The sequence below is a fragment of the Corvus cornix genome, chromosome 2 (assembly GCF_000738735.6).
Source record: "Corvus cornix cornix isolate S_Up_H32 chromosome 2, ASM73873v5, whole genome shotgun sequence".
Classification (NCBI taxonomy): domain Eukaryota; kingdom Metazoa; phylum Chordata; class Aves; order Passeriformes; family Corvidae; genus Corvus; species Corvus cornix.
Genome location: NC_046333.1, coordinates 34,477,295 through 34,503,818, shown reverse-complemented (window position 1 = coordinate 34,503,818; position 26,524 = coordinate 34,477,295). Strand labels below are relative to the sequence as shown.

Sequence of the window (26,524 nt, the reverse complement as noted above, 5' to 3'; positions counted from 1 at the left end):
CGCGGGGCCGCGGCGCCCTCTGCGGGCCGCGCGGGAAGGGCGGGGGAGGGTGCGCGGGGCGATGTGAGGCAGGCCGGCGGGGGGAACAGGATGGGGAAGCAGCGCAGTTCCCCCCCAGGAGCCCTGGGTTAAGAGGTTAAGAGCTCGCACGTCTCCCCCGTGCCCTGCCTTGGCGGGATGGAGCCCTCTCAGCTGCCGCTTGGGCACGGCCCCGGCCGTCGCTCCGCACCCCCGCAAGGTCCGCTCAGCACAGGCGGCTCCCAGGGGAGCCTCGGTGTCTCGGGGCTTCCCGGCTCCCTTCCTGGAGAGGGAAAAAGCAACCTGCGCACTCGCTTGCCTCCAAACTGTAAACTTGAACACACAGATTCCGCACAATGACGCCTGAGCCCAGCTGGGTCCGAGGAGCGGCTGCTCCCGGCGGATGGGCCGCGGAGAGTTTCGGGTGGTAAGGCACGGCTGCCCCAGCCAGCCCTGCCCGTCCGTCTGCGGCCTCAGCGTGGCAGCCCGGGCGGCCCGAGCTTGAGGGCACTTTCTCCATCCCCCGAAAAGCAGGAGGCGGGACGGGCGGGAGAGTGTCCGAGGCTGCTGCGGACACCTGGCGGGCATCGCCTCAGGGCGGCACCGGCCCGGCCGAGGGCGCGGGAAGGGGCGGCGGTCCCTGCAGCGGCCGGGGGAAGCTCTGGTAGTTCTGCGGTCAGTGAGGGGGAACCCACGCCGAAGGCATCTCCATCTATGGCTTTCTAGGGGGATCGTCCATGGCTTCATACTTTACTTTGCTTTTTAAATAAAATGAGTGTCCCGTCTTCCCGAGAAGATGTTCGGGAGAGCCTAGGAGAGGAAGGGGAGGATGGAAGCATTTGTGTCCCCGGGCTCAGGTCACAGGAGGCAGCAGAGAACGGAACCCAACGCCCCAGACCCCGCACCTGCCACCGCCGGTAAGCGCGGCCAGGACGAGCCCTCCCGCCTGCGGGCGGCTCCCGACGGCCGGAGCTGCCGATGCTGAGGGCACCTGGAGCCTCTCTCCCGGGCAGGAGATGTGGGCATACCCCCGGCCAGGAGCATTTTAAGTGCCCAGCTACAAGCCAGCGGGGGCTTCCAGCTCCTTCGTGCCCAGCTGAGAGCTGCCCTCCGGAGGGAGCCGGGAGAGCACGTCGGGGGCCGGCCCGTGGGGCAGGGTCAGCCCCGCGGAGCCCGCACACCTCCGCAACCAGCGGCGCCGGCCGGCGGCAGGGAAGGAGGGCGGGAAGGAGCCCGCTCGCCCCGTGAAGCGCACACAGCCCCGGTGCCGGTCCGCGGGGCGGGGGAGGTGGCAGCGGGGGGCTGAGCGGGCGGGGGCCCCGGATGCGTCAGAGATGTGTAAACACCGCCGCGGTGCCCGCCGCTATTTAAGGGGCCCAGGCTGAGTCTCCCCCGACTTCCCTGCTTGGGCACACACGGAACTCACCGCTCCCAACTCGAGTGGGACCTTGGAAAAGCGCAGCTGAAAGGTAGGGAGCATCTGTCACCGTCTTCTGACGGCACCACTGCCGAGGGTGGGGAGGGAAAGGAAATGGGGCTGCCTGGCTCTTACCTGTGCGGCGGCTCGGAGGGCATCCCGCTCTGTGCCGGAGGAAACGCTTCCCGCCGGAGAAGAATTCCGGCAAGAGCGGGCAGCCGGGCGGACCCCAGCGCGGGGTGCGGGATGCGGCGAGCGGCGAGCGGGGCTCCCCTCCGCTGGGAAAGGAACCGGCCAGCAGTGGTGAGATGTTGGCTTTGGAGACTGTAGCAAGGACATGAATACTTAGATGTGTGTGTATACATATATATGTGTGTGTGTAAAAAATACAGGACTCGGGGCATTTGAAGGATTCAATGCACCTTCGATTTCTATGTACCCAAACACAGATGGGTACATCACCAATAACCACACCAGAGTGACATTTCAACTTTCCTCATTCATCTCCTAAGAATGTTTTAAAACCCCCATGTCTTATATACTGTGAATTATTTCAATCTAATGTATGTGTTGGGCAAATAAACTTAATTTTATCCCCTTCTAAAATTAAAAGGTTACGTGTACTGTTGAAGAACTTAAGAGGTTCAAAAAATCTCACATAGCTGAGATAATTCATGGGTATTTATAAGTGAAAATTACTTCCATAGCATGAAGTACTAGGTAGCTTGTTTCTTCTAAGAATTGAGAGTAATTTCTGTTTCCAGGAAAAAATACTATTTCAGCTTATGTGATAAAATGATTTAGTAAACCAACATTGTTTTGCTTAGCACACATTTAAGGAAGCAGTAGAAATCTAAATTCTCTGTTTAATATGAAGAAGACTATTAGGTTGCACTTTATTTCTTCCAGATTTTAACTAATCAGCTTTCACCACTCCTGCTATTAGATCAAGAGCTTTGGGGGACAAATGTTAGATTTTGGGTTTTCTTTCACTGGGACAAGTTTTTGGTTTTTTCTTTTTTGTGTATGATGAGATGAAACCTCTTGAACACTAAAGTTCAAATCAATGAAGGTTGGTAGAATAAGGGCTCTTCATAGAACTTGTCAAAACTGAGTATCTGTAATAACAGCAGGGTTTAGTGCAATAGCAAAATACTGAAATGTTTGAGTCAGAGATGGATTCATGTCCCTTAAGTTTTTATGAAATACAGCTTCCAAATAAAGAAAAGCAAATAAGAATTGAGTAGATCAGGGAGATACAGCGCATACTAGGCTGGAAGAAACAAAATTAATTACCTGTACCTTCCTCTTTATCAAGGGTATTTAGCTATGCACATATGTGTTTTTCAACTTAAGACAGATCCCACAGTCACCTACATTAAAAAAAAAACCAACACAAGCCTGGTTTGCTCGGAATCCAGCATCACTAATGAAGATGGGGCTAGGGACTGCATAAAATGTGGTAAACCTGGCCATGTAACAGCCCACTGTCGCTTTTCTCCCCAGCAATGTACAGCGGGATATGCATCTGCGTGTTCCTTGCTGTGCTCTCGGTGAGCTCCTTCGGACAGCAAGCTCTGGGCTCACACAATGGGAATCCTCTGCCTGCTGAGCTGGAGCAGAGCCTGACAGAACCTCACCGGCACATCCGCGCCCCGTCATCCGCTGGGTCCCTGAAATCCCTGCCACGGCTGGATGGCAGCAGTGACCAAAGAGCCAACATCGGCGCTTTGCTGGCCAAGTATCTCCAGCAAGCCAGAAAAGGTACTGCTTATTGCCTGCTTCTGTGCCAGTGGGAATTCCTGAAGGGGGACTTAGTAGTTGAGATAACCCTGTCATCATCTAACACGAATTCCTAGAGAAGACAGGATTTAGATTTTGTCTGGTTATTTCTGAAGTAGAGAGCATTCCAAATCCTCTTTCCCAAACCCCTCCCAAAAAAAGGATTTATTTGTAGCAGCCTCTGACTGAGAGTCATGTAAAGATAACTGGAGAAAATGTCACCTCCCTGTCAGGTTATAGTCCAGCTTGTATTTTAAACTATTTTCATTGCCTTATTACTATGGTGGTATTTTCAGTACGTTGTATGTCACATAAAGCAATTACGTTTTCATAAAAGTTTTTCATTTAGTTAAAATCCTCACTCCCTCCCTCTTTTAAAGTTAGAAGAGCATGAAAACTTTTCTGAGGATAAATGCAGACCAAATGGCTAGCCTCACGTCAGCCGGAAATACCTGTACCAGGGAAATATTCTGAGTATTGGATTTTTCATGTATTTGTTCCCAGAGGAAATTACAATAGCATGAAAGATTTCAAAACACAGAGCTCACCTTTATTAGTGCAATAATTAAAAGCAATGATAAGTAAAAGCATATTTTCTTCAACATATGTCAATTCCTGGTAGGTTTTTGGTCTCGGGCAGCCTGGGAACACGATCTTGCTGTTACTTAAAACCTCCATGGCATAGTGTAACAAGGACATGAAGAATCAGTAGAGCAATGGGATTACAGGGCATTCTTATAATGAGATTTATTAGTCACTTGAGGAAACAATTGTATTACATAAGAGAAAGAGTAAAGCTATCCCTGTTGACACCTTACAGAATATATTTTACATTGATAGAAAAGTATGCCATCTCTGCTGCCAGTAAAAATGATGGCTCAAAATCATTGGCCACTGAAACTTCTCCAAGAAAACATTTTTCCTTTTGATCTGTCTCATCTCTGTACTGCTCTGTGTCTCAATAGAGTAACACCATGGGCAGCCTAATTGCTGTGGCCTTTTGGCTGCCAGCCTCAGGGAGAGCCACTACAGAAATTTTGTTTACTCATGAAAGGTTCACTCCAGCCTGTGCCCTGTACTACACAGAAAAAAGACATCTAAGAAGGAAACAGGGCTTCAAGGGAAGAGAGTAATTAGGATTAGGATTACCTTGGCATACAGACATTGAGAAACTAAATCACAGCTAGCCCCAGACTGTGCTTAGGATAAAGTTCACTTCATGTAAGTAAGAACTTTCTCCATGTAATGCAGACCATTTAACCCTCCCCTCTTGACAGCTTCCCTGCTGACCTCTATGCTAGGCAAAGCCCTATGCTTATCTATGATGGTGGTCTGCAATTAAGAGATGCCACATGTGTTTTTGTGCATTACATATGCAGCCATACACTCTCCTTTGTGTACTCAGAACACAGCCAAATTAGAAACAACAGAAAAATGAATCACTTTCAATAGTGCCTGAAAGATTTCATCTCATGTCAGCAATTTGCACAATATCCATTAAGGAACTTCTTCTAGCTGTTCATGCAATTTAATGGCAAGATAATTCAGATGTGAAATTCCACAATTCAGTGCTACACTTAAGGCTGTTACTGAATAAGCATGTTATTGCAGGAGTCTGTAAAGCAGAATCCTCATTACCTTTCCCCAGCATAGTCATTGTTGCCCACCCACATGGAAACAGAACATCTCCTTCTAGTTTATGTACCCATTATATTTCCTTAAATATGGGGCTGACATTTCCAAATAGGTTAACCAGAAAAAGCAAAAAAAAAAACCCCACCCTTTGGATTTAAGATGTCTTTTTCTGTAAATATTAATATGAGGGACAATTTCCTGCATATGTGTTATTGACATATATAATTAACTCTAAAAAGTGTCTGGAAGCAGATGTTGGGATTCTTGTGATGCGACTAGGCTAGCTGAACTCTCATTTGTAGATGTAATTGCTGGTTACAGGAGAGAAGGTTCATGGGACAAACAGTATTTACTTCATTTAAAACATACATACAGCGTTCCCATCAAAACATATTCTTATTTAATGTGAAGACTCTGGGCAGTACTTCAGAAATCTCTGTAGAACACTCACATCTACTCTATTAGTCACTTCTAACCTGTCTAAACCATAATACTCACTGGAAAATTCCATCTAGGGGGAAAGAGAGTCTGGGCTTTTGTTAGTGTTAGCACTCACCAGTAGTGGCGTTTGCCCTCATGATTAATAGGAAGGCTGGTTTTGTAAAGTATTTCCAGTTAAAACAGTGAGAGAGTTAAGTTCTCTCAAGGGCTTAGGGATTGATGAGAGCCTTGTAGCTGAACTGCTACAACTGTGAATATGTTTGTCATACACTTATTCTGCAATACTCACACGACATCTCTGGTGGGTTGAGGAAAGGTAATTAAGGTGCTCTTAGGAAATTTGTGACCCAAGCTTTCAATTACGTTAGGCTTTCAGCTTGAATCTGGCACCATGCAGAAGAGATGTTGTAGCTCTCAAGCCAGTGACAGGCACATTTAATGTCCCCTAAGGAGTCCTTGACAGGCCAGAGAGTAGTGGCACCAGGGGAGCCTTTACAGCCCACAGGTCACGTCAGGCTCAGAAGCCTGTTAAGCACCAACATCTGAGTGATGGTTCTGTGCTGCCTGAGCCCTGCCTGGTTATTGTGCTAAGGAGCTGTTGTCATTAACTTAATTACACCTTTTGAATTATGAATGTGAACTTCATGGGGTTTGAGCATTTAATGACAGACATTCTATTCTAGAGAAAATTAATTTTTTTGTCATTTTGTTCTAGATAAATGTCTTAAGCATGGCTTTTTTGTGTGTGTATGTGTATCTTCAACTCCCTGCAACCACTAACAAAGCAATGCAGTTGCTTCTTGTTTTACTGGGTCACGTTCATTATAAAGCATTACATGAGGAAGACCTTGAAATATAAAAGCACAGAGTCAACAAGGGTTTCTTCAAAACACAAGAAACTGAAAGCAAGGCAATTTTGTAGATTTGGATATATGGTATTTAATTTGGGCTCCTTTTCCTTTTTGATCAATTCAAGTATTCCTCAAGCCTCAGTCTGCATTGAATACTAATATATTAAATCTGTTCCTTCCTCCCTCAAAGCTTAACTCCATCTAATTATTGATAGATATCAAGTTTGTCTGTTTTCAGGGAGTACAGAGAAAAGTCATTTACCTTTCCCTGTATTTTTTAGGTACACTATGTGATGATGTGAAAGCAGAGGATTGCAGTCCATTTTTTAAAGCATAAACTCTCCTGGCAAAGAGTTTGTGTGTCTTTGATGCCTTAAGCAAGGCGTATAGAAAGGATAAAGCAAGATCAGAAATCAGCCTCCAACCCTGCTGTAAAAAGAATTACAAAGGCTTTGGATAAGCAATGAAAAAGGCACTGACATTGTCGAAAGCCCTGTATAATTCCAGCAATAGGTACCTCTGACTGTGAACTCCAGACACAACTCTCTCCATTTCAGGATTATTCCCAAAACCTAGGATTCATAACTCTACCCTGCTTATTACTGAATTTGCACTGTAAGAGCTCCTGTACTTACGTTAACGTCTTTCTAAGCAACACAGGACTGCAGTGTCTCAGGCTTGAGCCTGCTCTCAAGAAGAGTTATTTTGCATCTAGAGCAGCTCTCCCAGTACGAGCAAGCAAACATGGGCCTTTACAGGAATAGTGAGAAATGGTATGGTCTCCTCCTCTCTCTCTCTCTAGTAAAATAGGAGGGAAGAAGGAAAAATCTATCCATATTCCTTCCTGTTAGACAGGAGGAGAATGTTCCTGCAGCAGGAGGTAGAAAATAATCTATTTACATTGCACTGAAAAAATCCAAGGCACTTTCAGAACATTACATGTAAGGCTTCTACTGATGTTTTCCCCAGTGACATGACACTGGTGTTACATGGCTGGTATTAGGTACATTTCAACTATTGCAGACATCTGCTAATGAGCACAAGCCAGATCAGAACACGGGTGAACCCAGAGAATGTGTCCTCTTACTCTCTGCTCTCCCAAATGCTTTTTCCTTAGGTTCCACTGGAAGATTCTCAGTTATGGGAAACAGGGTACAGAGCATTGATCCTACTCACAGGATAAATGACAGAGACTACATGGGCTGGATGGATTTTGGACGCCGCAGTGCTGAAGAATATGAGTATTCTTCGTGAAGAACACCAAATTATAGCAACAAGGAAAAAAAAATCACACTCCCATGTCTCTACAAAAAGAGATAAATCAATTTGTTGTCCTCTTCAAATCAGTGTTTTAAAGTATTTAAAATCATGTATTTGACATAAGTTTGTCTGTAAGACTACACAATGCAATATATACATATGCAGAATTTTCCAGAAAACGTTTTCTTTCTTTTGTGGTTTCTCATACATTAATACTATATTAAAATGATTTCACTTATTGTCCTTGTCCTGTCACTGCATGTTGCTGGGTGTTTTACTATAAAGAGAGGCAGGATAATGCCTTCATTTGGCAATGTAAATATATTCCATAGGTTGAGTAGTCAGACAGATTATCCACTTTTCAGAGAAACCTTGTGTCAGTTCCCATAGCTTTGAACTCTAGGGGACTTGTCCAGGTATAAACACAGCAGCTCAATACTGCCAGAAAAGACAGCTATTTTCATGGTGACCCTACTTGCAAAGGACTGAGTTAAACACTGAGCCCACATGTTTGCAGTGAATAGCCAGTACTACTAAAACAGTGAAAAAGAGGAATGATACCAACATGTTTCATCTTCCTGGCTTACTTGTTTTATGTTGTGAACTCAATGTGAAAGTTCTGCTGATGGCTGCAAATCACAGAATAAACAGAGCATTCTCTGCTGCGTGGTGAGCCAAGCATTCATTTGGGAGGGGGTGAGGACAGGTTCCTGAACAGAGCAGAAGGTGATCCTGAGAGGGAGACGTATTGGAGCAATCTAGTCACAGTATCCTGAAAGGAAAGGGGTGGCTCCCAAGTATCACAGAGGCTGTCTGAGTTGGCTATTGCCCACCAATGTGAAGAGGAGGAGGGAGGTTCTGCCCAGCTCTCACCTGGCTCAGAGCAGGGCAGAGGGCCCCAAGTTCAGAGCTGGGCAGTGATCCCAGCTTGTGCAAAACCAGCACCCTGCAGATTCTGCAGTCATTCCCATCTGCCTGTGGGCAGGCTGAAAAAAATGTGTTTTACTTGCACTTTGTTCCTCCACCACGGGTAACCAACCTCCCTGAAGCTCCTGGGTCTCCTTCAGCAGCTGGATCTCCCATCTAAGGAATGCCCTAAATTGTAAAGGAGGTGATTTTTGCATTGCATAATTCACAGAGTTTCTCCCTAACGTGTGCACTATGACAAAAAGGAAAATATTTGTCACACACAGGAAAGCAGGTGCTTGCCAAAGGAAAGAGGCAGCAATTTCTACAGCAGTTAACAGGCAAACACAAAGCATAGAAAACAATACATAGAAAATAGTTGCACTAAACCAAAATTCTACCAAAACCAAGAAGACTGGGAAACAAACCAAAACGGTTGTGCCAAGGGTTGAGCACAAAAACACTTTGAGGAGCTGTTCCCAGCTAGGGGAGCAAACAGCACTGCAGAATCTGCAGTGAAAGGGAGACTTCAGTAAACAGTAACGGGGAGTTTTCTTCTCTAGTAACACCAAATACCTTTTTTTTTTTTTTTTTTTGTGGATCTCATCTAGAAAACATGGAAATGTTTTTCTGCTTTTCTTCCTCTCAAGCTTCTCCCAGTCAACCAGTTTCCAAGCCACCTAGTCTGGCTTTTTTTAGGTTCCTTTCTAAGCATAATGAATCCCAAATCACCTGAATTCTCTCCTTGGTTTTGGTTATTGCTCACAGCAAGAGAGTCCAAAGTGCCCATTTTTCCCAAAACTTTCAAACAAGAGATTAAAACCAATTAATATATTTTTTTTTAAACTGAGGGAAATACAAATAAATCTAAAAATGCATATATTTAAACATTTCCCACCAAAGTGATGTTTCTTTAAAACTACTTGGGAGAAAACTCAGTTTCTGTTTTGCTATCTTTTAAATTAATGTCAGGAACATTCAAGAAATATTTTTAAATGTTTTCATCCCTGGCTTACACTGATGAAGGATGTAATACTGTAATATTGCGGGGGGGCTGGGAGTGGGTGATGTCACAAATCAAGCCTTACTATTGCAGAATGCTGTCAATTAGGAAAAACCCCAACCTTTTGTTTGTCTCCTTTGTCTCATTTCCTACAGGCAGATGGATGGAGAGACAAAGATGTTCTTTCCCCTTCCTCTCTTCTGAAGGTCTCTGAAGATGTCTCTGAAAGCACACAGCCCTCAGTGCAGTCAGCCGGTGGGTTTGGCAGCTTTTCTACACCACTCCCCCAGGACAGGGGCATCTTTGCCTGACACACAAAAATGATTTCACCACCTGACTGACACGAGTTGAGTGTTAAGAGTAAAGAAGTATGGGGGCAACTGCAGTAGTTATGAAGAGGGACTGTGACTCTGGGATACAGTGCTGTTCCTCAAGGCAAAGGGGAGCAGGCTGTTAGCAGCTGGCTATAAGCAGCTCAGCAACATTATCCTCATCATAAAAATGTCCATCACCTGCTCCTCTGGGAACAGAAGAAATTCCCCAGGTGGGAAAGGGTTGTAAAGGCTGCTGAGACACCGTTCAGCTCCCAGGTGACCTGGAGGTGCTAATTTGAGCTAAACAGGGGAGCCAGCAAACCTGGGAAAGTCATTCAGCCCTGGTTGGTACAACCCTTATCCTATGGCATTAGTGAAGCCACTCTCTAGGTTGCTCTGTTTTAACCCAAGGGAAACAGCAGCCTCAGAGATGGAGGCCCTGCAGCTGGGTAGGAGCTCCTTGCATCCAGCAAAGATTTTGGGCTGAGAAGTGCCCCACAGATTCCAGCACACCCAGCAGTGCATTGGCACAACCTCCTGGTGCTGTCTGGGATGTGAGACTCCTGGCACTGCCAACTCTCTTGACATTTAATTCAGCTTTATCCAAATTCATCTTTATGAAAGCATGTGCATAGGTGCTAAATTTACACTGGCAAAACAGCAAATCAATACCTTCTTGCATTTAAAGGCTGTTTATTTTCTCCGTGAGCTTTATTCAGTTAGTTCTGTTCCAGCTTTATTATTTCAAAACAGGTGCTGGGCAAATCTCTGTGAATGGAGCAGCTTACTGCAAACTCCACATAAATTATTTGGGAAAAGCTTGTGGTTCTGCTTGTGCAGAGCTGTGCATACAGCAGCTGTGCAAAGAGGGTGGAAACAGCAAGTGCTCCTTGTTGGAATGAGGGGAAACCTAAGCAAGAGAGAGGGAGCACCCATGCCTGGGGATGGGGCAGCTCTGCCTGGGAGCTGGGGCAGCATGTGAGGGAAACCTCAGCTACACCAATGCGCCTGACCCTGAACAGTCTCATCTCCCCTGGTATTTCATGCAGGAGCACATGTGGATCCTACTCTCCTCTCCTCAGCTTTGATGCATCCCCAGCTGCTTCATCCTTGCTGCGTGTGGGCTGGCAACATGCCCCAGCCAGATGTTCCCAGCTGCAGCCCAGCTGTGCATATTTCAGCAAGCCTGACAGCAGACCAGGCACTTCCCTCTCCGAGGCTTGAGCAGAGGAATTTGCAAGTCAAACAAGGTGAACCTTTCAATGTCCCAGCAGAGCAGTAAAAGGCTTCCCTGTGTGTTCAATTTTTGTATCCCCTAAGTTCATTAAAATTCCCTTAAAGAAAGGAAAAAACTGCCTGTGTGCTTGTTAAAGCTTTAATCATCTCAAAGTACCTGTGTCAATTGAACAGCAATTGGATTCAGCACAGCTTGAAATCTATTTCAGCAGGACAAAAATCTCTGTCATCTTTTAAATACAAACATTAGTGGCTTCTCAAGTGTAGGCCATTCTCACATGAAAGCCCACTGCCTACATTATAGCCAAGGACATTGCTAAGCACCAGTAACTTTCAGGACTTTTATTTTCCTTACCATTCTGTGGTTCAGTTGGCTTGTTAAGTGAATTGAAGCAGGTCTGAACAGCACCCAGTGAGATGTGGTAGCACAGCTGAACGAGGCTAATTCTTCACCACGAATACAAGCCACGGGCAGCAGATGCCGTCTGTACCAAGGGAAGGCAGGACACATCTCACCAGCATTGTTGGACTTTTCAATTAAATGTAGAGAGCTGCCAGTACATGTGGCCAGGGAGTTGGGAGGAACTCTCAAACCTCTGTGCACAACAGCAGTATGGTGTGGGGCCATCTGATACTTACGATACATGTAAAAAGAAGAGGGAAGAGTCTCAAAAGGCTTTTTTAGCCAGTTTTGGCTCTCCAAAGAACATGCCATAGCCTATCCCTCCCTTATGTGTCCATAGCCCAGTCTTAAAAGACACAATCCTCAACACCTTATCTTCCTCTCCCCTCCAACCGAGCTTTCAGAGGAGAATTACCAGAAGTGAAGATGCATCCAGAAAAGTTTCTGAGATAGCTGAATATTGCAAGGGTGGAGCACTATTTCAACACTCTCTCTTCTGTGCATCTCAGACTCTGTGCTCTCACCTTCCCTGGACTGGCACTTGCTTAACTCATCCTGTTACCAGGCAAGGAGGGCTGGATGCACAGTGCTTACCCTCCCTGGGTCCCTCCCGTTAACCATTAACTTTCTGACCACCAGCTTCCCCCAGGCTCGGAGCTGGGCAGAGAGGAAAGATGAGTGTCTGTACTCACTGACAGGCCCTGGCTGTGCCCCTGACATCAGCCTCTCTCACAGCTGGCGTAGGGCACTGCGTCACACTAATGCAAGCCCTCCATGAGTTTATTTTGGCATTACTGCTATCCCACTTTCTCTCTGTAGCAAGTACGTGATACAAATGCTTTTATTTCCCTCTCCACCTCATACACACACACACACATCCTTCTCCTCAATGAGGGTGTCTAATCTTTCTAAGAGTAACTGCCTGATTATTCCCTCCCCCATTGCTTAGCTTTCACCACATGTACAGGTTTTTTTGAGCTTCTCACTGCCTGATGTTTAATCACTATAATGTTCCCTCCCTCAGTAACAAAGATATTGGCTAACAACAGACCTCAGTCTTGTCTCTTTTGAAAAATACAGGATGTTTCCTCCTTATTCTGTACTTTCACATTTTGTTACTACATGTTTTGCACTGTATTAGGCAGGAGAGTGCAAACTCCTCTCCTCCTCAAAATACAGAAACCACACAACATCCAATTCTGCATTTCTCACAACTCAAATTAAAAAATCAAAAAGTGCATTTGCTTCTCTTTTTTCTTTTGACTCAAGTTTCACTGATTTCAGCAAGCTTAAAATCTGAAAACTTTTCAAACAGTTCTGTGTCTAAGAATTCAAAAAAACAAAGGATGGCCTCTCATTTTGCTTCAACTAAGATGAGAGCAAGGGATCAAGGTGGAAGATTTATCACTTTAAAAGAACCGAGAAAAAGTTGAATAACACATGACAATGCAACTTTTCTGTTATTTTATTGATATTAGTGAAGAAAAAATTAAATTTCATCATTCTGAAGTGTTACAGTTGCTTTCTCTGGTGGGTGGACAGCTCCTACAGCTTATTTAAAGGCTAAATAATACTTCCCGATTGCACGATTAACTTCTACACTTTAAGTTCTCTTATGGTATTGCTTTCTTCCTCTGGGTATATAAAATGGTCCATTATGAAGTCCACGACTTTTTTTCAGAATCAACTGTTATTCTATCTACTGGTTTAAGATACATTCAAATAAAAAGATACTTAAATTTACTTGCAATAAGTGCACACATACAACAGCAAACAGAGCTGATGGCATTTTACTAAAACATTGTAAGTTCATAGAATAAATAGAAGTCTTCAAACACATGCTGTAACTGACCAATGTGTTTTCTTTTCTTTCTCAAAATATATCCTTAGTGTCCATAGCACTACCGCAATAACTACGTCATTCAGAAAAAAACAAACCACCCACCTATCTCTCATCACAAAGACTAAAAGACAGTTTCATTTATACAAGAAATTATCAGTGCTAATAATTTAGTAACAGTCTGGTACACATGGCAATGCACAGCAATTACATGTAGTGTGACAATGGTAACAAACGGGGAGCTTGATTTTAGATGCCACAAGAAGTGCAAGGAAAAGAAAGTGGCTGCTAAACCCTCCCTGCTTTACTCCTCTCCATCCCCTCTCCCAAAAAATATTTATGTCTGAGCTCTGCTCTGGAAACAAGTTCCCTCCAGTCTGTTCCAGTTCCAAGGTATTCAAACTCCTTCTACAAGCACTCAGCAGAGTTGGGAGAAACAGAGAAAAAATTGTGATATAATTCAGATTGCCTGGCAGCTAAAGGTTGCGTGAGGTCTTATGTTTCCTTTCTGAAAAAGCAGTGGGTTATATGTTTGTATGGCAGGTATTTTTTTCATTTTAAAAACACTGCTAAAATAAAGCATTTCCCCTATTTTTACCTGGACTAAGGTCTGCCTTCAGATGAAAAAGGTTTCTCGGAAAAAAGAAAACAGAAAATGGGTGGAGAATATTCTCACCCTGCTTACAAGGCCACTGTCTTCAACATGCATGAAACACGAAGATCAGCATGAGGGCTGCAAGTTGCTCTTTCCTGCCTGTACCATTCTGTTACTAAATGTTTTCTGTGGTTCTCTGCTGAGGTTTCAAGGACTCACCTTTTCCTAATACTGGTTTTGCTACATGTTCTTTTATAACATTCTTATCTGTCGATCTGTTCCGCAACTTGGACTTCTAGGAAGTCACTGCCATGTTTACCTCACAAGTTGTGAAAACTGTTTTCTTTGGGCGCACTGACAAAGCATGTTTCAGTGGCAGCAACACATAGTAAAGTATTTTCCCTTCCACAATCCAGTGCAGCATTGAACAAAACAAAACAAACAACAAAAAAAGAAGTTGCACAGAGTGTAAGTGTGCCAAAGGAAACAGCGGTGGTAGGAATACATTAATATTCCAGGTACCCAGTGGGCCTGCTGACCTCAACACAGTATTAGTTCAAGTTTATAATCTTGGGGAAGAGGCAAATACAGAACAGGAAAAAAAAATTCATCCATTCAGGCATAATAGCCAGGCACTCCAATAACTCAGCTCAACTCATCTACAGAGGCAAAATTAAAACTACCACATGTTAAACTGAGTGCTTTTCTCAGTATTTAATGAAGCACAAATGCTCCCATGCTTCAAGTGATGTAATGAGAGGTCTCACATAACACATTCAATAGCTTCCCATGCACCTTTGACTCAAGTTAGGCTAGCTACAGAATTCACGTTTTTCTAGTCAAGTTATTTTTTGTTGGTTTTGCTCTTTTGTTTTTTTCAGTGCATCTTAAAAAAAAAAACCCTTTTCAAAAGGTTAGCAAGTTAACCTTAATACAGCAATCATAACATAGAGCCTTTCGCACTCAATTGAACAGTAAAATAATCCAATTAGTTACAATAGATCTGGTACATATTTACACATTTTATACAAAGTTTACACATTTCTCCCATTAGGCACGAAGTTGATTTGTCAAACTCAAGAGGCAATGAAGGGGTGGTGGGGAAAGGAAAAGGAGATTGGAGAAAGAATCTGAGTATTTTCATTTAAAAAGATTAGCTGTAAAAATAAAGTCCTTCATCGTAAGCTAGTTTGCTTCGGGAGCTTGGTTCCCATGAGGATCCCCGAGGTGAGAGACGTTGGGCCTTTCATCTGCATGCTGGAACCCACCATGGTGGGGAAGCTCCGGTTCCTTCGGATGCCACTGTTCAGCTGGATGCCCCCAATGGCACTGGTCACGGCAGGGCAGCCCAAGGGGAGACCGTCTGGTGCCAGACCTCCAGGAACAAGGGCCCTCACAGGTCCCTGTGCCCCACAGAGAAGAGGTCCCTGGTCATCAGTTAAAGGAGGAGCTGACGTTTGCCCTGAACTCACAACTTTGGCAATACCAAACCTCCTGACTTTGTCCACAAGATTAAGGTTGGAAACAGACACGTCAGTTTGGCTCTCACTGTTCCTGATGTTCTTTTTATTCCTCACCTCCTTCAAGATTGAACTAGCAGGTTTTGAAGCCAAGAAGTTGTCATAAGGTGGGCTGGTGCACTTGAACTCAAAAGATGGAGGGGAAGAAGAAGGTGTCTGCATGGGTGAGTTTGGGGGAGTGGAAGGAATGATCGCCATTTTCGGGGAGTATGTGTTCAGCAGGGTGCTCCTGCTGGCTCTGTCCCAGCTCTGTGGATTGTACACTGCTGCCGAGATGCCCCTTTCCTTCAGCAGCCACACCAGCCCCAGGGACGTGCTCATTGTCGTCGTGGATTCCCGGAGGTTGGTGAAGGATTCGGCCAAACTCAGACGCCGAGGAGTGCAGGGAGTAGCCACCGGGGTGCCTTTCAAATTGCTAATGCTGCCACAAGCTGGAGTAGGTGCTGCGTTAAGGCTGAAAGCAAAGGAGGAGTCAAATTATTCTCTCCAGTAGAAAACTGAAATTTACTGCAGGCAAGATTTTTAACCCTGAGCAGAGCCTTTTATCCATTTGGAGAGTGCACAGGTCACTGACAGTTCCCAGCCTCCCACAAATGTGATTACAAGCGCAAAACCATCAGATCTTACAAAACACATCTCCACTTTGCACACTTCACAGCCCAGTCTCACAGGATTAATGCCACTGCCGAGAGCCAGCACCACATTTCTCCTGATAAAACTATTTACAGGTTTTGATCAACACCTTCACTTTTTCTTCCTGATCTACTGGCTGTAACAACTCCCAGTTGCTTCTAAGAGACAAGGAAATGCAGGAGACTGGACCAATGATATAAGCAAGACATTTACTTTTTAGTGTCACTTCTGAGCACACAGAACTGAATGCTCATTCATCAAGGCATGGTGTACTCAGTTATTCCAGAAACAAGGCATGTGGGATATCTATGACACTGCAGATTCATGTCTGTTTGAGAGAATCCCAAGAGCTCCATGCAACCTCAGAAAAAAACACTTTCCAACTTTTTCTAACCATGTGCAAATGATGGTCTTTTTCACATGTACACACACATACCAAAAAAAAAAAAAAAAAAAAAAAAAAGAATTCCACAGTAGTATCTCCTAGGCATGGGTTCATCCCCTCTAATGGCACTCAGTCAGTCTTGTGCAATGCAACACTTGATGCTAAGGAAGGATTCAATGATATGAGCTCACCACTGTTCAAAGAAGGAAATCTATTCCCTCACCTTGCCAGGTTAGCAAGTAGAAGACACTCACCAAGAGTCAGAGAGAAAGTAAAGCCAGTTGAAGACAGGGGGAAAACTAAGCAGCTGGGAGGAGAAAGAACAGGGGAGAGAGTGGGATCTTGCCTTTTCAGTAGAGCCACACTCTTGGATTGGCTCAGCCAGAACACGCAACTTTAACTTAAGTTGGGTTCTCCGCACCAAGAAAAGCATCAAAGAGCCACTTTGAGACAATCTCGTTGGATTTCCAGAAGACTCTGGCCAATGACTAAATTGCATCTTTTTTGCCCATATGGACAAAAAGGGCTCTGAGATTGTGTCTTGACTGGAATTTTCCATCTCATTACACCTTACATTAATGAACTCTACTTAGCCAACACTACTGTGCATGTCAGGTTAGACACCCTGGCATGTTTTGTGCTGCAGCTTCTGATGAGCTTAGAACATCATCTAGATCCTTGGTTTACAGAGAGCAGGTGATGTGAGTTCATGTAACACCAGAAACTCTAGTCCCATGGTCTAAAAATCAGCATATCTTTAAGGCACTTCTTAATTACAAAAATATTAGCCTGATGCTATGAAGTCTCAAGTCATGTCTTCTTTACAAGGCTAAATAGGATGTGACCAACATGATCTCTAACAGTGATTTTGAATGGTACCAACCTCCACCATAAGCAAGAGAAACTGAGGAAGTTGAATTGCAGATCCAATTCAACAAGAGGAATCCCATATATTCCTCCTGGTATGCTGCAGTGAAACACTTATTTGAGAAAACTGGCAGATATAATTAAAAAGCAGCCTTGCTAAGTGGCTCTGGAATCGGTCTCCTTGCACCCCCGTGTGTGCTGTGGCTGTCAGTGCATGTGGCAGATGTGCTAAGGCACATCCTGATGTCCTCTCCCTTCTGCCTGTGCTGACTTAGCGGCAGGGAAGAAGGATCTCTCCCAGCAGAGCTAAGGAGACCATGCACACTCACTGCAGCAGCACACACACTCTGAGGGCAAGGCTGAGTGGAAAGAAGTTAGTTCACAATTCTTCTCTTAAGCACTGACTAAAGCTGGACCCTCATAGTTCTGATTCCATTGGAACTAAAGAGCAGTGTCAGCCACTGTGGTACACTTCCCTTACACCCAAATACACAATACAGAAGTCTTGAAAAGCGTGAGGGAGAGAAAAGAAAGAGAGTTTACTGCATGAACTGACTTTCGACAAGGTACGACCATATACATTTCAGAAATCCAGACATATGGTGCCAATAACCAGGCTTCCAAGATATCCTAGTCACAAGATGAAAACTACAGCACTCCAATGGTTTATTAACCTCAACAGCTTCACTCCTTCCAGGTAACAGATTTCAGTTGCACAGATATGTAGATTAGTATTTCTACTAATTTTTCAGCACAGTTATACACTACAGTGCAATTAAAAAAAAAAGCCATCCCTGCAAGAAAGCAGTTGCAGATGTTGCCTTTTTGTCCATTTGATCACTTTGGCATTGCTTTAACTGGGAAATATTTTTCCCATCAAACTGACCAACACTGCAAGGCAGCCTGGACACAACTGCAGAAACAGACTCAAAGTGGCCTCAGCAACTCAGCCCAGTGATGGTTTCAGAGTTAGATTGAGAAAAGAAACAAATAAATGAGCATTTCATTTAGCTTGATGAAATTTAGTAAGGTTACAGCAACACCTGGGGTAGCACAGATTAAAATGCAACCAGGCAGGTAAATGCCAAACCTCTTGGGGTTATCTGGTGCCACACACACTAGCATTCCTTGTACATGACCCTGCCAACAGAGATGCTGCTGGCAGTGCTGCTCACCCCCAACCACGCTGGGTCACAGTGTCTGCCCTACACCTCCTCTCATCACGAGACATAACGCAGTTTCTCGTCCTCCTCACATGACCTGTGAAGAATCATTTATAGTTGGTAAGGAGGAGCTCTGTAAACATGTCTGCTGAAAACAATATTTTGTTTATTTTGCTCTTTGTTCTCCTGAACGAACAATGAACTTCCATTTAACTAAGACAGCTGAAAATGTACTGAATTTAGCTGTCTTTTCTGACTGATTTGTTTGATTTAGTATCCAAAGACTTTATTACGACCACAACTGACAGCAATTCAATAATAACAAGAAAACTAAAATAGAACTGCAACCATATAAGAGCATCTCTTCAGTAATTGTGCTGAGGGGAAAGACAGAAAAGAGTAAAGAAAAACCAGGCAGGCCACTAATAACTAAGTTCAGAAAGGGATGCAAAAAAGTTACATTTAAACATCATACATTTCCTTTCCACTTGACAGGTTTTCATATTCAATACCCTTACTTTTCATGCCCTTCATAGGCAGTCAGTGCCTATCATGTCTAAACAAGTGTAGGTCCCTCTGCACGGGGACCTACACAGTGGTACACCCCCACACAGGAGCTGGAAGGGGCAGAGAAAGCACTGTCCTTACACACAGAGAAGAACATTCTGTAAATCCTGATTTGCTAAGGGAGGAAAACTCCCTCTTTAGGTATGAAATTCACACCACACCACACGCCCCCCTCCCCCTGGTTGTTTGATCTTCACCTTCCATAAGGCCACAACACTGCCTACTGTTGGCATGCAGTGTCTATACTGCCAATTGCTATTGCATCAGTTTCAGTCTGGCTGCCAGGAATTCATTTCTAACAATTACACCAAGGTACAAAGTAGACATCTCCCTGTTTCCAGTTATACCTCCTCCTCCATTCCTCAAGTACTTCCTGGATTTCTTTATCTGCACATCTTTTCTTCTTCTGAGAGGAAAGACTTAGACTTTCTCCCTGAAAAAACCTCTCATCTTTTTTGTGAGAGATCACATTCTGTGCATTCACATATGAGGACTATAACTAGTCTAAGATGAAGAGTAGCCAGGTTTAGATACCAGAAGCCAATATAGTTATGCCTGATCCTGCAACATCTAGAGACAACAAAACTTAAGAAATTTTGATTGGCTTTTTAAAACACCACACGTGCCTCTCAAAATCAGGCTGAGGTAACTCAAAATTGGAGGAGTAATTGGTGTGTGTGTTGTAATTCACCAATGCAGCCAATGCCTATGCTTATGCTATTATTTTGCATTTGCTTAGAGGGGAAACTCTGATAGAGCTGAATGCTTTGCCATCATGAGAATCCCTTACCTTGGCGTGACTCGTGTGAGTTCATCGGAGGGGTGCAGAATGCGGCAGGTGGTGAAGGTGAAGGTGGAGTTGGTTTGTGACATGCACTTCCCAGGATGAGGTACTAAATTAAAAAAAAGCAAATTCTTTGCATTTTACACAAGAAAGGGGAAAACCAAACTTCTGTGTGCTGATAAGACAGATGCAATAAGTGATGAGGCACCTTGATGGGATCAATGCAAGAGAAGAGAAATGCCCAAGTACTACAGTGTTAAGCAGACACTTGTTCTCCAAAGGAAACACCTCTAGGACTCCAAGGCCAGTGCTAAAAAGGTCCGCTGAAACTTGCCCATGATCACAAACACTGCAGATTAGGTTTTGTTCAAGCCACATTTAGGCCAGGCAGTGCTTGAAATGCTAGTCCTTATCTAAACCAGCAACTTGCATCAGTGGGAAATTACAAGCAGCATTTTCTAGTACCAGCTCAGGAGCACCGGGATTTTCTAAATGCTTGTGCCTTTCAGCTTTTAGCTTGATCCACAAAAAGGTATCCCCATTACTTCTCAGTAATGGATCCATCAGGCTAATGCTACAGGAGTACAGATTGTTGGGGTGGGAAGGGGAGGGACACACATTAATTACTGTTTCTCGTACTTTCCACATCCACGATATGGAAAGTGGTAGTTTTTTGGATCCACTACTTTACATCTGTGACATTTCTCTTGTGCATGTGATTAGGTTCTTTAAGAATGTATGTCCTCAGCTGCATAGTATAGCAGTTTTTGAATATTTGTAGACAGTGTAGTAAGCAAATTTCCTAACAAATATGGCTGTAAAACTGCCACTGGTGATAGATCAGTGATTTGGGAAAGAAGCAATATAGCTCGGTTTTAAAAATGAAGGACTTAGGACAACTTCTTTCTTCTTGGTAGAAATGATTCTGTGGCTGTATTAACCTGCTATATAATGCAGCTGTGGTCACTGCAAAAAAACTACAGAATTTAAGAGCCATGCATCTGAAAAGCTGGTTGAAAAACACCCAGAGTTAAATATTACATCAAAGATATCATGATTGCATAGGTTCTCTTACTTAGTAACCAAACTTAGCAGTGGTCAAAAGACATGCACAATAAAAACTGTGTGCAGCTCCCTCCCCCCAGTCCTACCCAACCCTCTGAGCCATTCCCTGATTAAGCCACATTTTAATACCACAGTACACAACTATTCAACACACTGCAAAAGACAGACAAACCGACCAGGTAGACCAGACACCACTCTGAACTCCCAGAGCAGCTTAGCAGAAGCAAGGCAAGTCTTAATTGTGGCTGTGTTCCCTTTTTCATATATAAAGTATCACAGCTCCAAAACAGTGTGTGTGGTTAGGTAGCCCTTTAAGAACACATAAAAGCAGTGTGTGAAGGGTAGAGCATGGGCAGTGTGAACAGTGGAAGCAGAAGTGGCTGAGCATACAGTGTGAGGTAACTTCTAGTCAGCGCTGGAATGTACGGCTGTACATTAGAGAAGGATATTTCCAAGGACCCACTGGAGTGTCATGTTAACACACTCAAATGTTAGCACAGCATAACATAACAACAAGCTCTACTTCACCTCCAGAGATGGTAATTAGGATGCTTCAGGAATCCAGTTGCTTTAGAGATTAGTGTGAGCACTACAAAAGCTATTACAAGGGAGCACAGCCTAGCAATCATGATTCTCTCCATTTTGTAGAGAGTTATAAGAAAATCTGGAGAAAGAGCTCAAATAACTGGACATGAAAAAATTGGTTATTTAGAGAAACACAGGACTTTAACATAAATCAATTAGAAACAAAGCAATTATCCCTGGATGATGAATAGAGAACAGAATAAAGCAATGCTGGTTTAAGATTGCAAGCTCAACCCAAAGCACATAGCTGTAATACAATCAGTGCATTTTCCCCATTTGTAATATCCACTGGGCATCCCCTCAGATTGGAGACAGGCACATTGAAGAAACATAGCTGCATTAGCAAAAGCAAGACTCATTGCTACTAATGAGTCAAAGATAGGAGAAGGCTGCTAAAAGTAAAGAAATCACTAACTCTAATCAGAGGAAACAAATTGAAAAGATGAAAATAATCTATCCATTGCCAAGGATGTATTTCACCCTCAAATACCACTAAGAAAGTCCTGTACCAGCTTCATCCTCCATCAGTCAACAATGGTGTGTATCATATTGCTGTAGCATTTTCCATCCTTTGGACACAGTAAAAAGAGTGAGAACCTGTTGCTGTAAATGAACAAAGTTTATCAAATAGAAACAGAATGATTAATTTCTAACTTAGTAATTTTACATATGAATGGCCATCTCCTGAGCTGGTATAAATTCATGAGGAATTAATACATTTTTATAATAAGAAAGACTACCTTCACACTTACATATACCAAAGTATTGTCTTAAATATAAACACCTGCTCCATGTAACTGCCTGAAACCAAATGTTTTACTGATACCCTCTTTTCCAAAGTAGTCATAGTTTAACAACAAGGCTTCATATCTGTATGAAAAAAAATCTGTACATAACTCAATGCTTAACAAAATTTACAGAAACATCATGTAACTTCATCCATCAGGAACCCTCTGCAAACTGTTAGTGCATTTTCCCCCTAAATTAAAATTAAATCTAAACCTAAGATTTCGGCTGGATTGTGTTTCAGCACTCAGGAATTAATTATTCTTCAAGTTAAGTTTTCTCAAACAATTCACAGGCATTATGGAAAAATGCAAACCATCATAGCTGAAAGGGACTCTCTTGTAAGCACAAACACTATCATAAAAACACCTTTTAAAATACTGGGTGGGGGGGAAAGAAAAAAGGCAGGTTCCAGTCAAACTGAGTGCAGAGAGCTCCATCTTCTGGTAAAACAAACACGGCTTTCCTCACACAAAACACAAAGCTGATTTGTATCTCAGAGCTGTCTCAGATCCAGCTTCAAGACTCAGAACGTGTGGGCTATTCTGCTAGGTGTAAACAGCAAAACAGGTATGTTTAGGACATGACCTTTTGCCCAGAGAACTCTCAAAAGGTCATTTAACCCAGATTTTCAACCAGCTTGTGCAGAGGAAGGTACAAAGTTACAGTAGGTAAATGAGTGGCCTGCCCCGTCCACAAGAAGATATCAAGGCAAATTAAGTTTGAGGAAGATTTGTAAGAGGTAGCTACATTAAAACACCATTAACCTTTGTACCATTGGATCAAAATTCAAATTTGCTGTTATGCTGAAATAACAGTGAGGAGGCAGAGAGCTCACGGTGACTAGCAAATCTTTTTTTGTATTTTGTACAAACACCTATTCTGGCATATACAGATTTATTAGGAAATTAACTTTAAAAAAATTGGGAAATCTTCAGAGTATGATTTGATCCAGACTGACACAAAGTTAACACTTTAGTCCAACAGTGAAGCAAGCCACTCTGCTCCATCATTTCTTTGGCATGTTTCAAGAAAAGGAGGGAACCTGGTTCCCTGCTATTTGAGCAGAGAGCACACTGGAATTAGGGCATCTCTTTAGCACAGGCTGTGGAAACAGGGATGGAAGGACAAGCAGATTGAGGCATCCTTAGAGCAACAGATGGTGTTTTAAACCGTTAGAAGTTTACTGCTGAATAGAAAAGTTCTGCCTGCTTTAAAAGAGGATAACAAAGGACCACTAGGAGGCATTTTTTTCCTATGTGTGGTCATCTGGAATACAGGCTATGGACTTCACTTCTGCCAGTTTGTGCCACCAATTCCATTCTTGGGTGAGGTGAAATTACTGGAAACTAGGCCACAAAACCCCATTAGGATCCACAGGACAAGACAGGGGCTTCATGTAGTCTCTAGATTTAGCAGAGTTCATCCCCTCCAGGTGGCTAAAGGTGAGAGCTCTGACACCCAGTGCTACCTGTACTGAAAATGCCTGGCTGACAGAATAGGGAGAATATAGAGTAGGCCGGATCTGATGCCTGGGTGAACCACTACAAAGGAAAGGAGATAGGTGATAAAAACAACAGCTGTAAAATGTGAACACAGTGCTCTCCTAGAAATGTAATATGTGATGTGAATACTCAAAACGTCCAAGAATTCGTATGTCTGCACCAGGAGCATTGCTTTTGTTATGTTTCTTAAACAACGAAATTATTGTCTGAATACCTGATTTTCCAAAATCTTCATTTATTTTGCCTTTGGAAACAGCAAAGAGAGGAAAAACCGAACAAAGGCAGGTATTCTTTGGACAGGGTGTTTCTCTGGCTGAGGTCACTTTCTTGTATGTATATAACCATTGAGCATAGATGTAAAAAGACTTCAAAGTATTTAATGCGGCTTCAACATGAGTTTATGCAGGCTACGATCCCCAAATTAGAATTCAAGCATTTTAACAGCATAGACAGCAACTGCTGACAGACTTCTCTTAAAGAAATAATTACTGTGAAATATTCATGCCATTTGAAAATAAAATATATTTAAATATGCATCAATACCTTAGTTCTAAGAAGAGTTACAAAATTTATTGCTTTTCTGTACAACGGTAACTTTTTAGAAGCATGTATAGAAATCCTGCTAAAACCAAATCAAACATAAGACATTCATTATGTGGTTTTGTGATTTTAGGCATCTATTTGGAAAGTCCTCCTTGTCATGATTAAGGTCTAAGCATGTAGTACAAGAGTGCTGATCCCACAATGCTGTGTACATGTCTATTCAAAGCAATCAATCAGTGGAACTAAAAAACACAAGTACTGAAATACCAGTTTATGCACCCAATACTAGCAGGCAATTAAGTACACACTGCATCAAGTGTAGCCCTTCCAACTTCAAAATCCAAACACTGATAACATTATTAAGTGCTTCGAATGGCTGGTGTTTTGTCTGTTTCTTTAAGGGAAACACGAAAGCAAGTGAATTAAAAAACCCCAACAAACCAAACAAAAAACCAATGCCAACAACCCCTCCCTCCAAAACAGATTCTGTACAGTTTCATAATACACTAGTTTTTTTCACAGAACAAAAAAATATATTGAGGTTACTAAAAATTTGTGCTTCAAAAATTACTTGTCCCAGATGATTTTAAGAACACTATGTCCTGTAACTTCTTTACGATTCCATTCATGCTGAAAGTCTACAAAAGTGATACACAAATCTCAGCCTATTCCTGGGTATTAGGCTAGAACTGCAACTTTGGAATTTATGATCCTCCATAAAGTTAACTCTACCCACACACAGCATGTGGCTCCAACAGACCAACTGCAGACCATAAGGCACATGTGTGCTAACTTCTCCTGATTGGGATAGAATATGCATTTATGGTGAGGAAGCTATTTTATAGATCAATGGGTACTACAGGTTTCAACACAGGGACAAGAAAACTCAAGGAACGTAACTTTTCCTTATTTAGTCAGAATGATTTCTGACTCTACCTATCACAAGAATATCTATCACAATTGTCCTCAATATGTTTTAGCTACAAGACATTTTTGGCACCAGCTGTGTTTGCTCTCCTGAGCCTGGAAGTCAAAACAAGCTCTTGGGCTCATCCTGAGAAGCACTTGGCACACACAAAATGGCAATATGAACAGGGCTTGTAAGTGCTGTGACAGAGAACATATCCAGTGCAAAAAAGGCAAGATACAAACCTCAGAGCATGCAATCAACTGAAGCAGAAACCTGCAGAAACCTGCCCAACAGACTAAGACAACTTACACCTGCTAGGAAGGTCCTTGTAGGCACTGTATTACTAAAAACCTTTTGGTCTGAGGCTAGAAAACCTGTAGCTCTAAACTGGCCCACTTTATGGCCTGCCAACAGGAACCGTAAGAAGATACCTTCCAGCTTTTACAAACCTCTTGAATGAGATTTTTCCACAATGGAGCTATCCTGGATTACAAGCAAAGGCACTATCGCTAGAGACTGTGTGCAAGATATTTCTTTCCTTCCCTTTTTATTTTACTTCCACATTCTCTAGAGTTTATTCTGTATGTTGCCAACTGGAACCTCCCTTGGAATCATGCAAGCAATGATGTTGTAACCTTGTATTCATGATGGGCTCATGATGAGGTGCCACAAGTCCATACACACCCGTACCTGCATTGCACTTCCTACAGAGAAATCTAGAAAAAAATGCGGAGGAGAAGCAATGGCTGCACAATATTTAAATACGAAATAAATTCATAAGCTCAGCATGCACCTCCTTCTCCCAAAAGGTATTCTTCAGTGGGCAGATTGTAGATCCTAAGAAGTACTGCTCCATTATTAAGTGCCTACTCTGACAAAATCCACAGTTATTTCCTCCTTGTATAATGCCTGACAAAGTGCTTCAACAAAAAGCAGACAAAGTGTCTTTACTTCATTTGAGCAACACAACCAATATGGTAGCTCATCGATACTCCTAAATCCTAAGCAACAGGGCAATTTGAAAGAAGGCAAAGGAATGGGAAATTAAAGTTTTCAGTGCACTTGTTCATTCTATACAAAGTTATTAATTTTGACCCACTTATTTCTGTAATGTATTAGAATTACTCAGCAAACAATACCAGGTAAAATAAGATTGCTACAGCAATTTCATTGATTTTATCTACTTTGTCAATTTATAAGGTAGGGAATTCACTTAAAAACCCTGTCTGAGACAGACTTTTCCCAGCAATAACCAGTAAATAACCTTTTAATAAACAGTAACCTATATTCAAATCATAATGGAGACAGAAAATGGAAGGAAGTACTAGACTTTCTTACCAGTTTGTAATTACAGAGCAGGCCTATATTTATTGCTCTACTCCAAAGAAAGAACTCTTCCAAATTATTACCCAGAAATGTTTTACTAATCTGTTCTTTTAAAAAAACCCCAAACAAGGAACTAAACAATATCCTTAGCTATGTTTTCACATGACAATGAGTCTTCTACTTT

The 26,524-nt window shown here is 42.9% G+C and overlaps 2 protein-coding genes across 9 annotated transcripts in view; one reads left to right on the top strand and one right to left on the bottom strand.

The window, feature by feature from the left end:
- Positions 1-1,379: 1,379 nt before the first annotated feature.
- Positions 1,380-8,069, top strand: CCK (cholecystokinin). The gene is made up of 3 exons (XM_010398801.1): positions 1,380-1,487; positions 2,942-3,199; positions 7,262-8,069. The coding sequence occupies exons 2-3, from the start codon at positions 2,944-2,946 to the stop codon at positions 7,396-7,398; spliced, it is 393 nt and encodes a 130-aa protein (XP_010397103.1). The 5' UTR covers positions 1,380-1,487; positions 2,942-2,943; the 3' UTR covers positions 7,399-8,069.
- A 4,638-nt stretch (positions 8,070-12,707) lies between these two features.
- Positions 12,708-26,524, bottom strand: part of TRAK1 (trafficking kinesin protein 1) — a 103,497-nt gene continuing 89,680 nt past the window's right edge. For all 8 annotated transcript variants that reach the window (XM_010398799.4, XM_010398800.4, XM_010398796.4 and 5 more), the window contains 2 exons: positions 19,627-19,729; positions 12,708-15,675 (listed from right to left, as the gene is read on the bottom strand). In XM_010398799.4, coding sequence (XP_010397101.3) covers positions 14,877-15,675; positions 19,627-19,729 — 902 coding nt within the window. In that variant the 3' untranslated portion in view covers positions 12,708-14,876. The remainder of the gene's footprint in view (positions 15,676-19,626; positions 19,730-26,524) is intronic.

What these genes read in the sequence shown, in the direction of transcription:
- CCK (XM_010398801.1), top strand. Translation starts at nt 2,944, where the DNA reads ATGTACAGCGGGATATGCATCTGCGTGTTCCTTGCTGTGCTCTCGGTG. An exon ending in TCTCCAGCAAGCCAGAAAAG is followed by an intron (nt 3,200 to 7,261) that starts GTACTGCTTATT and finishes CTTTTTCCTTAG; the next exon opens with GTTCCACTGGAAGATTCTCA.